At 43.5% G+C, this 13,749-nt stretch overlaps 2 protein-coding genes across 2 annotated transcripts; one reads left to right on the top strand and one right to left on the bottom strand.

Moving 5' to 3' along the window:
• Positions 1 to 1,343: 1,343 nt before the first annotated feature.
• On the top strand, positions 1,344 to 9,623 carry LOC117425201 (tyrosine-protein kinase STYK1-like). The gene is made up of 10 exons (XM_058994055.1): positions 1,344 to 1,577; positions 3,089 to 3,148; positions 4,465 to 4,623; positions 5,083 to 5,313; positions 5,758 to 5,939; positions 6,176 to 6,262; positions 7,395 to 7,606; positions 8,081 to 8,121; positions 8,233 to 8,329; positions 8,500 to 9,623. The coding sequence occupies exons 1-10, from the start codon at positions 1,511 to 1,513 to the stop codon at positions 8,693 to 8,695; spliced, it is 1,332 nt and encodes a 443-aa protein (XP_058850038.1). The 5' UTR covers positions 1,344 to 1,510; the 3' UTR covers positions 8,696 to 9,623.
• Positions 9,134 to 13,624, bottom strand: LOC117425285 (gamma-aminobutyric acid receptor-associated protein-like). Its single transcript, XM_034042113.3, has 5 exons — positions 13,485 to 13,624; positions 12,294 to 12,399; positions 11,754 to 11,832; positions 11,250 to 11,368; positions 9,134 to 10,754 (listed from the first exon to the last, which is right to left on the bottom strand). Exons 2-5 carry the CDS (start codon positions 12,381 to 12,383, stop codon positions 10,692 to 10,694), a joined length of 351 nt encoding a protein of 116 aa, XP_033898004.1. The 5' UTR covers positions 12,384 to 12,399; positions 13,485 to 13,624; the 3' UTR covers positions 9,134 to 10,691.
• Between the last annotated feature and the right edge of the window lie 125 nt (positions 13,625 to 13,749).

The following is a 13,749-nucleotide window of genomic DNA, read 5'->3' as shown; positions in this document are numbered from 1 at the left end:
GACGGTGTCTCACGTGTATTCGGCAGCCCTACGCTGGTGGAGGATGACCTCTCACCTGTGCGAAGGTGTGCGAATGGGAGTAGTGTTGAACCGCCAAGTGGTGACGATAGACACCTCCGACTTGGGTTGAGGAGCGGTCTGGGAAGGCAGAGGAGTACACGGATCCTGGCCGGACCGCTGGACATCCCTGCACATAAATATGCTGGAGTTGCAAGCGGTATCCCTTGCTCTCCACCACTTTTTCCCAGTGCTGAGCAGTACACATGTGTTGATCTGGACGGACAACATGACAGTGGTGGCGTATGTCAACCACCAGAGTGGCCTACGGTCCCTGGGGTTGCATCGCATGGCCTTCAGGCTATTGCAGTGGGCTCAGAGGAACTTGCTGTCCCTATGGACAATGCACATTCCAGGAGCAGTGAACTGGGCAGTGGACCTCCTCTCCAGGAGTGGCCCGCATCTGTCAGAGTGGCGACTCCACCCTCAGATAGTGGAGCGCATTTGGGAACGGTTCAGGAAGGTGCAGGTCAATCTCTTCGCCTCTATGCTTAGGCAGTCCACTCGGCGTAGATGCCTTAGCGCACGAATGGCCCAAAGCGTTTTTGTACGCTTTCCTGCCTTTGCCACCTCTCACGGCTTTTCTCAAAAAAGTCTGGTTAGAGAAAGCATCAGTTCTCCTAGTGAACCCCAAGAGGCCCAGAAGAGTCTGGTTTTCGACCCTGTGCCAGCTGTTGCACGGCCAGCCTGTCTGTCTGTCAGTTTGTGTGTGTGTGGGGTGTGGTGTGTGTGTGTGTCTGTCAATGTGTGTGTGTGGGGGGTGGGGGGGGTGTGCGTCTGTGTGTCTGTTAGTGTGTGGGTGTGTGTGTCTGTCAGTGTGTGTGTGGGGGTGTGCGTATGTGCTTCTGACAGTGTGTGGGTGTGTGTGTGGGGGGTGTGCATGTGTGTTTCTGTCAGTGTGTGGGTGTGTGTGTGTGTCTGTGTTTCTGTCAGTGGGGGTGGGGGTGGTGAAGGGGGTGTGTCTCTGTCAGGCTGATGAAGTCCTGTTTAAATGCAGTTGAACGGAGCTGAGCAAGTGTGAGAGAGGCAGTGTGTGTGTGTGTGTCAGTGTGTGTGTCTGTGTTTCTGTCAGTGGGGGTGGGGAGGGAGGTGTGCCTCAGTCAGGTTGATGTTTTTCGAGTTCTTCCAGTCATGGGAGGAGGCAGGGGAGGAGCGAGGGGAATGCTGGCAGGTAGTTCAGTACAGCAGGTAAGATCATGGGAGGAGGCAGGGGAGGAGCGAGGGGAATGCTGGCAGGTAGTTCAGTACAGCAGGTAAGATCATGGGAGGAGGCAGGGGAGGAGCGAGGGGAATGCTGGCAGGTAGTTCGGTACAGTAGGTAAGAAAGGAGGACACACAGTGTGACAGTTTAGGGGACGCACCAAGAAAATAAACAAATACGCATTTGTGAGAAAGAGGAAGAAAGACAGAACTGAGTAATGTCTGTTGAAGGAAATGATACATTGTTTTAAAAATGAAGATGGTTTGGATCTTACTGGCTCTGTTTGTCTCCAAAGGAAGCAGTGTGGATCAAAAGCAAGGTATTGTCTGTCTCTGTCTGTCCTGTATGTACCGTACCCCGCAGATCAACAGCTCTATTTGATCAAAGTCTATCTATCTATCTATCTAGCTAGCTATCTATATATCTATCTATCTATCTATCGATCTGTCTGTCTTACCTATCTGTCTATGGAAATGTTATCTCTTTTTCATTCACCTGCCTGTGTCACAGTTTCAGTAGTGAAACAGGACGACACATTTGAGAGCTTTAGACAGAGCCCCTCAACCCTTGTCCAGTTTGACACAGTCTGATTCCTGGGTGAATGTTTACTACATTCCTGCACAGTTTGGATTCTGTCTGAACTTCATCAGACACACAAGCATCCTCCCTCCTTGAAGCTTTCTGTCACTCTCATGTGAACTAAACAGTCAGACAGACAGAGATCCTGCTTCTACTTGCAGCAGTGGGGGGTTATGACAGGAACGCCATATATACAGCGAGCTCTGTTTCCGCTCAAGGAAGCAAAACAGAAATGGAAAAGAAATGAGATCTCCTCGTACCTTTTTGCATACTGGTAACATACTCAACACCTTGTAGGCTAACAACCTGTTAAACATGGAATCATTTAATTGAATCCATTACATTGCTTGTTAATTTAGAATTCAGATCTGACCTACTTGTAGCATAAGAGACAGGGAAAGGGACAGAGTCACTTCTATTAGTTTATATTAGTGAGGAGACAGACAGTAGTCTTGAATAAGAAACAGGGACAGAGGATTTGCCATATCTAGCGAATCTTGGTTTGGACGCTCTTTAGTGCACACTATAAAGAGTATCAGAATCTTGTGATATAATGAACTGTCATGCATGCCCTTTATCCCTGATAGTCTTGTAAGCCAAGGTGTTTTTCTGACACTGTGCCATAATGTCACACACCAAACCAACCGGTTTAACTGCTTGTGTGTTTGGGTGTGACTGTGTAGCAGTGTTTGAACAGCTTAGATCCCTGGCTTTCACTGTTACACAAAAATAACTTCCCTGTTAAGAAATGTGGTTGTGTTTCAGTGTGGTTGTATTGGAACTGGTACTGGCACAATGAAACTAAGGCACATTTCACACGACTTTATGATAGTATGTTGCATTTTTGTATTTGTATCTTTTAATTTCTGGTGACTTTATTAGTGTTTTAAAAACAATATATGTTTTCAGGATGGTGAAAAGCAGCTACCTGCTTGCACTGTCTGTGATGCTAGCAGCTGTCTGAGTGCCTGTCTGTGTGAATTTGGTGATTTAACCTGCATAAGAGATTGAAACCAGCCTGCCCAATGCAATGCAGTGTGTGTCTGAGTCTTGTTTGTGTCTGTCTGTGTCTGCATCTGGTGTATCTATGCGTGTCTGTGTTTGTTACTCTGTGTGTGTGTGTGTGTGTGTGTGTGTGTGTGTGTGTGTATGTGTCTGGCGTGCACGTCTGTGTGTTTGTGTTTGTGTGTGTGTGTGTGTGAGTTTGTTACTGCCAGACGTCTTTATTAATGTCACTGTTTATTTCCACAGAACAGGAAGTGAAATATGTTTCTTCAGACGATGAGTGTAAACCGGGAGACACTCTGTGTGGTGAGTAAAATCAAAACCACTGAGAAATAGAACAAGCTAAGAAAGAACTGAACAGCTGTACAGTCAAGCAGCTGAAACAGAGTCAGGCCCACTCAGCACGGCTCTGTACTGGATTGTGTGAGCAGCTTTCATCTCCACATACGATAAGTTAGGCAGCTGAGCTGAACAGCAGAGACCGGAGGGAGAAGCAACATGTTGAAACCTGAACTCTGATCCATGATAACAATGCAGCAGCACATGATCGGGCTGGGGTTTACAGATAAAGATTACACAAATACAGATTTGCAGTCTTTAACCTGGGTGTTTAAAGTCAGACAGAGGCTACTGAAGTAACACATTGATTAGCAAAAATTCTAAAATGCTAAAATGCTAATTCTCTTCAAATACATGCGAATGATTCTGAAGGACAAAGATTATACAGGGCTTAAATCCAGCCGCACCTTGACTTCAGCCTAAAGCTATTCTGTAGTGAAAACAATACAAAATACTATAAATAATTATGAATGTTTATTTTTACAAGGACTGTAGCAATATATTTTCATGGGAATTATTACAAGTGAAAATATTTACGTATATTTGTGTGTGTCCTTCCCTGGTTCTTGCCAGTGCTGTGTGTGTGTATCATAGGCAATTGTAAACAGGTTAACTGCTGTGTAAACTTGACACAGTGGATTTCCTTTGTTTCCCTGATTGAACTAAGTCTACTATCGGCAGACCTGAAACAAGATGTCGCTTTGATTGGAGAATGTACGAGCTTCACTAGTTTGAAACAATATGACGAATTGAAGCACTTACCTGAATGACCTGAGAAACGCTGTCAGCGCTAGTTTATAGAATGCATTTTCTTTCTTCTGAAACTACATAGTGTAGGTTATTCGTGTTACATTTTTTGGAACTGTTGCTTCATTAACATTTTTATTTCTTCTGTTTGATAGGTGATGTTGTATTATTTTATATAATGATGTACCTGTCTCTCTTACATATTTGTGTATGTGTGTGTGTGTGTGTGTGTGTGAGTGTGTGTGTGTGTGCGTGTGCTTGTTGTTTACTCCAGTGCTGTTAGAAAACACCCTTACAAAAGTTTCTCACAGTAAATGCACAGCAAGTGTAATACAGCACAGTGAAAGCATGGTAAAGCACAGAGAGGTGTGGACTGTGGTAAAGCATATTAATAAACATTAAAGGGAAATGCAAAGGTTGATCTGTGTGTGTTTATTCCAGGGCAGTTGTGATTGTCTGTGTGTGTGTGTGTGTGTGAGTGTGAGTGTGTTAATTCATCACTCTTCTGATTGTGTGGTCTCTGTCTCTCTCCTCAGAGGTGCGTGTCTACGAGGTCGAGGTGATTGTGATCCCAGTGCTGCTGGTGGCCGGCTTCATCTTCATCTTCCTCTTCATCCTGGTCATGAGGTTCTGCCCACCAACCTGCCAGCGCCCTCTGGGGGACAAGAAGAAGAGTGCCTTCCCTGGGATCACAGGTACAAGAGAGAGAGAGAGAGAGAGAGAGAGAGAGAGAGAGAGAGAGAGAGAGAGAGAGAGAGAGAGAGAGAGAGAGAGAGAGTTAGAGAGAGAGAGAGAGAAGATAACAGCCTCCTTTGAGAGTCTGCCTATGGCTGTTATTTATGTAGATCGTGTCAACCATGCCAACACATGAATCTGTCTGTCTGTCTGTCTATCTGCTTGCTCTTGTGTGGTTGTGTCTGTCTGTGACTTGTCGCCTGGGTTGCCATGGTTTCCCATCTCTAGCTGTGTTTTCAGTGAACCAGCCTGTATTCTCAGTGTGTGTGTATCATAGTGCTTGTGTGTGTGTTTTGTTTTGCTTGTGCTAGTACATCGAAGACTATAATTGTATCATTGCATATTCGTGTGTGTTATCTAATTCAACCCCTCACTCTCCCTCTCGCTTATACCTTCCCCCTCTCTCTCTCTCCCTCCAGCCCCCATCTCACACCCCCCTCGGGAGAATGAGTACATCGCCCTGAGCGCTCAGCCTCCAGAGATCCCCCGAGAGCTCATCCCACGCGTGCTCGAGCCGCTCCCCGCCCAGCTGCCCCTGCTGTACCCGGGATTCTCACAGGAGGGCGCCAATGTCACTCTGCAACGAGGTCTCTTTGCTACCCCCTCCCAGCCAACAGGGAGCAGAGCAGTGATCGTGAGAGCCCTGAATGGTGAGTCTGCCTGTCTGTGTTAGTGTATATATATAGGGCAGCAGTGTGGAGTAGTGGTTAGGGCTCTGGACTCTTGACCGGAGGGTTGTGGGTTCAATCCCCAGTGGGGGACACTGCTGTTGTACCCTTGAGCAAGGTACTTTACCTAGATTGCTCCAGTAAAAACCCAACTGTATAAATGGGTAATTGTATGTAAAAATAATGTGATATCTGTATAATGTGAAATAATGTATAATGTGATATGTTGTAACAATTGTAAGTCGCCCTGGATAAGGGCGTCTGCTAAGAAATAAATAATAATAATAATAATAATATATATATATAGCTACAGTATCGGGATGTGAGTGTTCTTTTTTCCCTATCTCTCTCTCATCTCCTCTCTCAACCCCTCTCTTACCCCCCTTTCTTTTCCCTGTCTCTTTCTCCCTCTCCCTCTCTCCTCAGAGTCGGCCAGCCCCGCTGAGGTTCTGGAGTTCCTGGGACGTGCTCGCTTTGAGGTAGAGCTGGGGAAACACCCCCACCTGGTGGAGACCTTGGGGGTGTGCAGCCAGGGAACTCCCCTTCTCATCATCACTGAGGAGCTGCGGCACAGGGACCTGCTGGGCTTCCTGTGGAGGTGCAGGAGGGTGAGTGAGGGGAGAGGAGGGGAGGGAGAGGGGAGCTGGGCTTCTTGTGGAGGTGCAGGAGGGTGAGAGAGAGTGACAGGGGAGGGGGGGGAGGGAGGGGGTGGGGGTCTGCTGGGATTCCTGAGGAGGTGCTGACTGATGAGTGAGAAGAGAGAGGAGAGGGGGGGATGGGGGGACGGATGAAGGTTTGTTGCTCTGCTCTGCTGTGTTCAGCTCTCCTTTGTGTTTTGTTTCAGGATGTGCTGCGGATGGATCAGGGCGTCCCCTGTGATCTCACAGAGAAGGGTGTGTTCAGAATTGCACGAGACGTGGCCAGTGGACTGGTGAGTAGAGCACAGCACTCAGAAAACAATTACCAGGAAATTACAACTGAACATCTTAGAAATGGCTTGGAGTTAAAGCTGGGACACTACTGTGTTGTTATTATTATTATTATTATTATTATTATTATTATTATTATTATTATTATTATTATTATTAGTAGTAGTAGTAGTAGTAGTAGTAGTAGTAGTAGTAGTACAGGGGTGGAAATAAGACTCCCATTGCACAGCAGTTTGAGACATTCCTGGTTTTACTATGAGTTTAATACAGGCAGCAGTGTGGAGTAGTGGTTAGGGCTCTGGACTCTTGACCGGAGGGTTGTGGGTTCAATCCCCAGTGGGGGACACTGCTGTTGTACCCTTGAGCAAGGTACTTTACCTAGATTGCTCCAGTAAAAACCCAACTGTATAAATGGGTAATTGTATGTAAAAATAATGTAACAATTGTAAGTCTATGTAACAATAATGTAACAATTGTTACAATTGTAACAAAATAAATTAATAATAATAATAATAATAATAATAATAATAATAATAATAATAATAATAATAATAATAATAATAAGATACCTGAGCTTGTTACCTATACACTGTGGCTAATCAGGCTCATAGTAAAACCTAGAATAAGTGAAGCTGTATGCAATAGGATTTCCATGCCTGTAGAAGCAGTAGTATTTATGTATTGTTTCATGGTATGCATAAAAGCAGATGGAGTATAGAATCGCATGATTTTTCAAGAACCAGGAAGAAAAACTAAAATGCAGGAAACCCCCACAGGCCTGCAAGCAAGACTTGATAGAGATCTCAATATTAAACCAGCAGAACTGGTTACCCCTCTGAATGATTGCAAAATGCACACAAAGGTGCGGGAGGGGTGAAACAAACCTGTTTAAATGTCACCTCTATCTCTATGTACTGTACTTTAAGAAGTGCAGGCTGCTTCTGAATATCTCTGAACAGGACATGGCCTGGTCCCACACTGTAGATTCACTCTCCCTGTGCAGCAGGTATAAGGACCACACATCCACTCTTCCATAGTTATAGCTTGTCACAGGTGATCTATTTTTAACTTATTTTTCGCTGTGTGTGTTCTGACCCCCCCCCCCCCCTCATGCTCTGTGATTGGCTGTTTCAGGAGTATCTGCATGGGAAGCGCTATCTCCATGGTGATGTGGCGGCTCGCAGCGTGCTGATTGGAGAAGGGCTGACAGCGAAGCTGGGTGGATTGGGCACTGCCTACAGGACCCACAGCAATGGGGTGGTGCCTGCAGGAGAGGGGGTGTGGTTTAGAAAGTGGCACGCCCCCGAAAGACTGGCCAGGAGACCCACAACTCCCAGCAGTGACGTGTGAGTGCAGTAGCTCTGTAGTGCTCTGTGTGGTTGCAGTGTAGGGAATCTGTGAGTGCAGTTCTGCATCATAGCCAATGGGGGCAGCAACTGTCCCTTTGCAATCCACTGTGATTCTGTTTTGGAGACTTGTCAGTTGCCAATAGGTGGTGACAAAACGCCATTGATAATTATTATTATTATTATTATTATTATTATTATTTATTTCTTAGCAGACGCCCAGGGCGACTTACAATTGTTACAAGATATCATATTATTTTTACATACAATTACCCATTTATACAGCTGGGTTTTTACTGGAGCAATCTAGGTAAAGTTCCTTGCTCAAGGGTACAACAGCAGTGTCCTCCACCGGGGATTGAACCCATGACCCTCCGGTCAAGAGTCCAGAGCCCTAACCACTACTCCACACTGCTGCCCATAATGCTCGGTGATTGTGTTTGGGAGTCATAACCTGTGCATTGTTCTTTTCAGGTGGTCGTTTGGGATCATGCTGTATGAGATGGTGACTTTAGGTAGGTAAGCTCTCACCTAGCAATCCCGCCCCTGCTGCTTTTCCTGTCTCTGATTGTCTCAGTGGCTTTTACCCCGTTTGATTGAGTGGATCCCTTTTGTTGTATTTGTAGGCGATGCCCCGTTTCCTGAAATCCCCCCTGAAGAGCTTCTGCAGCAACTGCAGAGGGGCTACACATTGAAGAGACCTCCCAACTGCAAAACAGCGCTGTGAGTCTGCCTGTTTGTGTGTCTGTCTGTTTGAGTTGGAGTGTATTTGTGAGTGTGCGTTTGTCTGTTTTGCATTTCTTGTTCAAGGAAATCAAAGCTTATTATTTCATAATAAAAGAATGCTCCACAGTCAAGAAATATACTGACAGATGCCCCCTCCCTCTCCCCAGGTATAACATCATGAAAGCTTGTTGCCAGTGGAAAGCGTCAGACCGTCCCTCATTGGCTGAGCTTTCTCGCAGGCTTCAATCAGGAGAGAAGCATGGTGACGACAGGACGGTCCTTCGAGTGCCAGAGCCAATCAACATGATCCAATACCTGAGGGAGGCGGGCTTTCCCTTACCATCTGATTACTCCATCCTCTGAGACCACAAACCCTGCCCAAACTCAGCCATGAAAACCAACTGGACTGTCAACAAGGCCTACCCTTCTGTTACAGCAGAGTGCACAAAAGACTAAAGTGGCAGAATGTAGTGCCAAGAGACAATGGAATTATATTGCAGTAAAAAAGAACAAATTGGGCTGTCAACAAGGTGTTTATTTTTTTCTTTCTGGTAAAGCAGGCTGAAGGCTAAACTACACTAGAATAAAAGTTTCACCTTTCCCAGTAACTTTTTACATTGCAAAAGAACCGCAATTGACTACTCACTGCATATGAGTATTTGTGTCCCTTGTGGAGATAATGTGAACAAATATTGACTCGAATGTAAGAAAAACAAACACAGCACCTTGTCTGATTTCTTTCATATATTACGACATTTTATTTTTTATTTTTTATTTTTTTATTAACGTTTTTCAAAAAAACAAAAAAACAAAAAAAACCCACCCCAAGTAAACAGCTCGAGTTTCAGTGTGAAACTGAACTCATGAAAATGCAGGGGAGAGACAGAGAGAGCTCAATTCACTTTTCCGCTGGGAGAAAAATGTATCAAAAAACAAGGTGACATTTCATTTAAAGGAGTGCTAAACATATCCTCTTTAAAATTAAATGTCTGTCCTTTTATTACCAAATCAATCTTGTATTAGCACTGGCAACATTATCACTTGGAACAGACAGATCTCAAAGACAATGTGATAGATGCAAAGTTGCTGCTGCTTCCTGGTACACAATCACTTCCCAAGTGTTGTAGTGAAAAGACACCAATGGGCTCGCTGCAATCAAGACATGTGACCTACAGCTAAAATACCAGGATGCAGCAGTTTGCTAGAGAGCGTTGTTTTTGAAGGATCTGCTTTTCCTGAATTAACAGAAAAAAAAAAAAAAAAGATTTTCAGCATTAATAGAAGGGGTGAATACTGAGAGGTAAGACAATGTTAAAACACTGGTTAGCACTTTAACAAATACTGCCATCAAATCAGCTTTTCCATGTATATAAAGTGTTGTTTTTTTTTAAACAAAAGGACCCTGATCATTGTTTAGAAAGTATACTTTTTAAAATAGCTTCACATCAGTAATGAAGAGATCAGGTTTAACTCCCAATGTTTTTTTTTTTAATCCCCTAATTATGTGGTTGTAAAACTTTACATGCTGGGTAGCTGCTGTAGTTTTAGTGTGTTACAGTTAGGTCATGCCAGCATCTTACTGTATAAAGAAAAAGCACAGAGAGACTCTATATATGAACTTTCCATTGACATGTTGGATCGTTTCTGTAGTTCTACCAGGTTGTATAGTGTTACACAGCGTACAGGACAGTACAGCGAGGCTCTACCCAGCACACAGGCAGTGCCTTCAGATCTGAACTTCTAGACACGCTGAGTAGTGTTTTACATAGTGTGGTCACACCAGCATAGCCCTGTGTACAGGACAGAATGTTTTAAATACTGTGTGTTGAGTTAGGGATCAGGTTTCTCAATTGTGGAGGTAAAGCTGAAAGACATGCAGTTATGTTTCATGAAGTCCTAAATATGTTTGATTCCAGCAAAAGATGTGTTTTATACTTTCATTTTCAACTAATTAATATTTGGTTCAATAAAGCAAATAGTTTACCAGCAGTGTCAGAGTGCAGCGCTCCACCTTCTTCCTCATGAATGAGGTCAAAACTAAAAGAAAGGAGGGGCCTTTTAGACTGCTGCTCCCTGACACTGGTGGCCCCCTGTATACTGTGTGAAATAACTGGCTGCATCACTTTTTCAATACTTTCACAGGAAACCCCCCAGGACTGGGTGCAGGGCTAGTTTGAGTTTCTAACCTTGCTGTAATCAAATATTGCTGCATAATGGGGTGAACTGTGCTGTACTATACTATACTGAGATTACCAGCGATATGGAGTAATGGACTTGCAGATTTTCATTTCTTAATTATCTTTACTGGGCACAAATCTGTGCGTTACATCCCATTCTCTCTGCCTCTCTCCCTGTCTCTCTATCCATACACGCTCTCGTTGCTGTAGGCGAGGTACAGGAAGAAGTCTTCCTCGTGGTGTTCCTGAAAGAGAGAAAAAGAGAGGAGATACTTATCCACTGTTGAGAAACACAGCATAGGTGGAAAATTATTTCAGAATTCAAACAAGTATTTCAATGCACTTTCATTTTGAAGGAGCAGCGACTGAGAAATGCATTATTAGTACAATATTACATCACAGGAGTCTACACAGACCTTAGAGACTTGTGTGTGTGTGTCCCTCTATACAAACCTCATATTATTATTATTGTTATTTATTTCTTAGCAGACGCCCTTATCCAGGGCCACTTACAACTGTTACAAGACATCACATTATTTTTATATACAATTACCCATTTATACAGTTGGGTTTTTACTGGAGCAATCTAGGTAAAGTACCTTGCTCAAGGGTACAGCAGCAGTGTCCCCACCTGGGATTGAACCCACGACCCTCCCGTCAAGAGTCCAGAGCCCTAACCAATACTCCACACTGCAGCCCCATAGACTTCTGTGCGTCTCATTTTGTGTCTCTACACTGACCTCGTACACTTGTCCCATGGTAGCGCTGGAGGGAGGCAGCACGTTATTGACAAAGAAGAAGAGAGCCTCTTCAGCTCGCAGCTCTATCCTCTTCCGAATCAGGAAACAGAACTGACCCACTGAGACAAACAGAGACAGAGTAGGCATTACAGGGTTCATGAAATCACTCCATCGCCAGTCACTTCCACTAGCTGTGCCAGTAGCTGTGCCACTAACAAAAGAAACTAGGCACGTTAGTTAACAAACGTTCAGACCCCAAGCTTTCAATCAATGTCTTAAAGCCTGTATTCCTAGTAAAATGAATTCGGAAAAGACAACCTGAAATTCTGAAATGTATTCAGCCTTGCATGAAGTCCAATACGTTGCACTGCCAAAGCAATAAAGCACAGAGCTTACCGGCACTGCCAGGGTGCTGCAGTGGGAATAGGCTCCTTTCTTTTGCTGTTCCCCTCCTACTAAACCTACTCAGGGAAGAACTTATAATGATCAATGGGAACTTGTTACCTGTTAAATCGGATGGCACTAAGTATTTCTTTTTGTCCAATTCTGCAACACGGGATTTTGGTGCCTTTTCCACTATGATCTAAAGAGATAGAGACAACATATTTGTACCCGATCAGTGTACCAGCTGAGAATTTGTTTTACAGTGTTAAATTAGCCTCTCTGTAATGCCCTGTACACAGGTCAATGCCTATGTGAACACATTCAAAATAGAAGACTACCGTTTACATGGTGAGAAGTGCCCACTAGCCTGCACCCAGCCCTGGGTTTCAGAACCCACTACAGTACAATAATATTTTTTAAATGATCGGATAAATTGACTAAATCAGCCAGAGCTGGGTGCAGGGCTAGACCGAGTTTCTAACAATGCTGTAATTAAACAGAACTGTGATGTACTGAGCGCACCAGCAATACAGAGAGCTGAGCACCGATAGTGTATTCCACCACATACAACAGAGTCCCGCTGCATGCCAGGACAGGGCTGCTCATATATAACTGAGGCGTTCCTTAGATCCTGTATCTGATGCAAAAACAAACACTCACTGGGATTTTGTCCGGGTACTTAGCTCGTATTTTCTCCCCCTCTGCTCTCCGCACCTCGAAAGGCAGGCTGCGCTTGTACTGCCAGTTCATTATGGTCTTGAGTAAGCTGTGAGAGAGAGAAAGGAGAGGGCGTGGGAGATGAGGAGGGGGAGGGAGAGAGGGTATCTTCTCAATTTGTCATAGCAGAAGCGGGTCTATTCTGTCGGGCTCACAGTACACACATGTCCTGACGAGCAGGTTTCAGGGGGAGGAAGCTGGAAACTACCTTTCGTAAGAGAAGGTAAACAGTCTGACAAGTGACAAGGTCGGAGTTCTTTCTGATAAGGTTCTATATTTGCACTGGCTGGCGAAACGTTTTATTTGTCTGTGTTATTTTAATATGCCCCCATAACACTCAAACGAACATATATTATTTCAATAATGTGAGCAGTATGCATATATAAAACTACTTTTGTATCGCTGCATATAGCGGTAAACAAGTTAGACTGCGATTTGTTGACAACATACCGCAACTCCAGTCATAGGACACATTCAGCAACGTGACGGTTCGAATATACATTGAGAACATAACGACCCTTTCATGACGCAATCTAATGCCAACGCGAAAATAAACAACATATTAATTACATCGCGTATTTTTTACATAAATATCATTTAAATAAATGATTTTATATGCGGTAATACATTATGTGATTCAGGATTTATTTTATAAAATAACAGCATACACTGTATGTAGATTTGTGACGTGTTGGTGTAAGAAATGCATATCAAATAAAGCCTATTTTTTAATAATAATAATAATAATAATAATAATAATAATAATAATAATAATAATGTCAAGCACAAAACAAAAGCTGTTGTAATTTACTGACCACACAATAGATCATTTATAATAATATAAACAATTTAAAAAAGGGTTTCAATATTGTAGATGGTTTTGCACTATATGTGTTTGAGTTGAATATCATTATTATTATTAGTATTATTATTAGTATTATTAGTAGTAGTAGTCGTAGTAGTAGTCGTAGTCGTAGTAGTAGTAATAATAATAGTAGTCGTAGTCGTAGTCGTACTGTCTGGTACGTTGGGTACAGAAAAGTGAAAACGAATTGTCTGAATAAAAAAATCTATATGGAACACAAAAAAAAAAACATAGATACTACATGCAAATAATAAATAACATCATCTTACCTTTCGATACAGCCTAAGCTATGTTGATTTTTTTTTTCTTTCAGCCTCCCAAAATGTCGGACGGCAAAACAACAATAATTTGACACCTATCCCGCCTCCTCATACTATACACTTGATCATTCGTAGAGCAGAGATCTAGATTGACAAGAACTGGGACCACTCTGAGCGAGGGTTGGGTGTGCCTAGATGAAATCAATACGTCGTGTAAACCAATCGTTGTCGGTACTGTCAACGGACAGGCGGGGTTAATAGGGGCTTGCCTTTC

Source organism: Acipenser ruthenus, chromosome 20, assembly GCF_902713425.1.
Source record: "Acipenser ruthenus chromosome 20, fAciRut3.2 maternal haplotype, whole genome shotgun sequence".
NCBI classification, from domain to species: domain Eukaryota; kingdom Metazoa; phylum Chordata; class Actinopteri; order Acipenseriformes; family Acipenseridae; genus Acipenser; species Acipenser ruthenus.
This window is presented reverse-complemented; position numbering and strand designations above follow the sequence as displayed.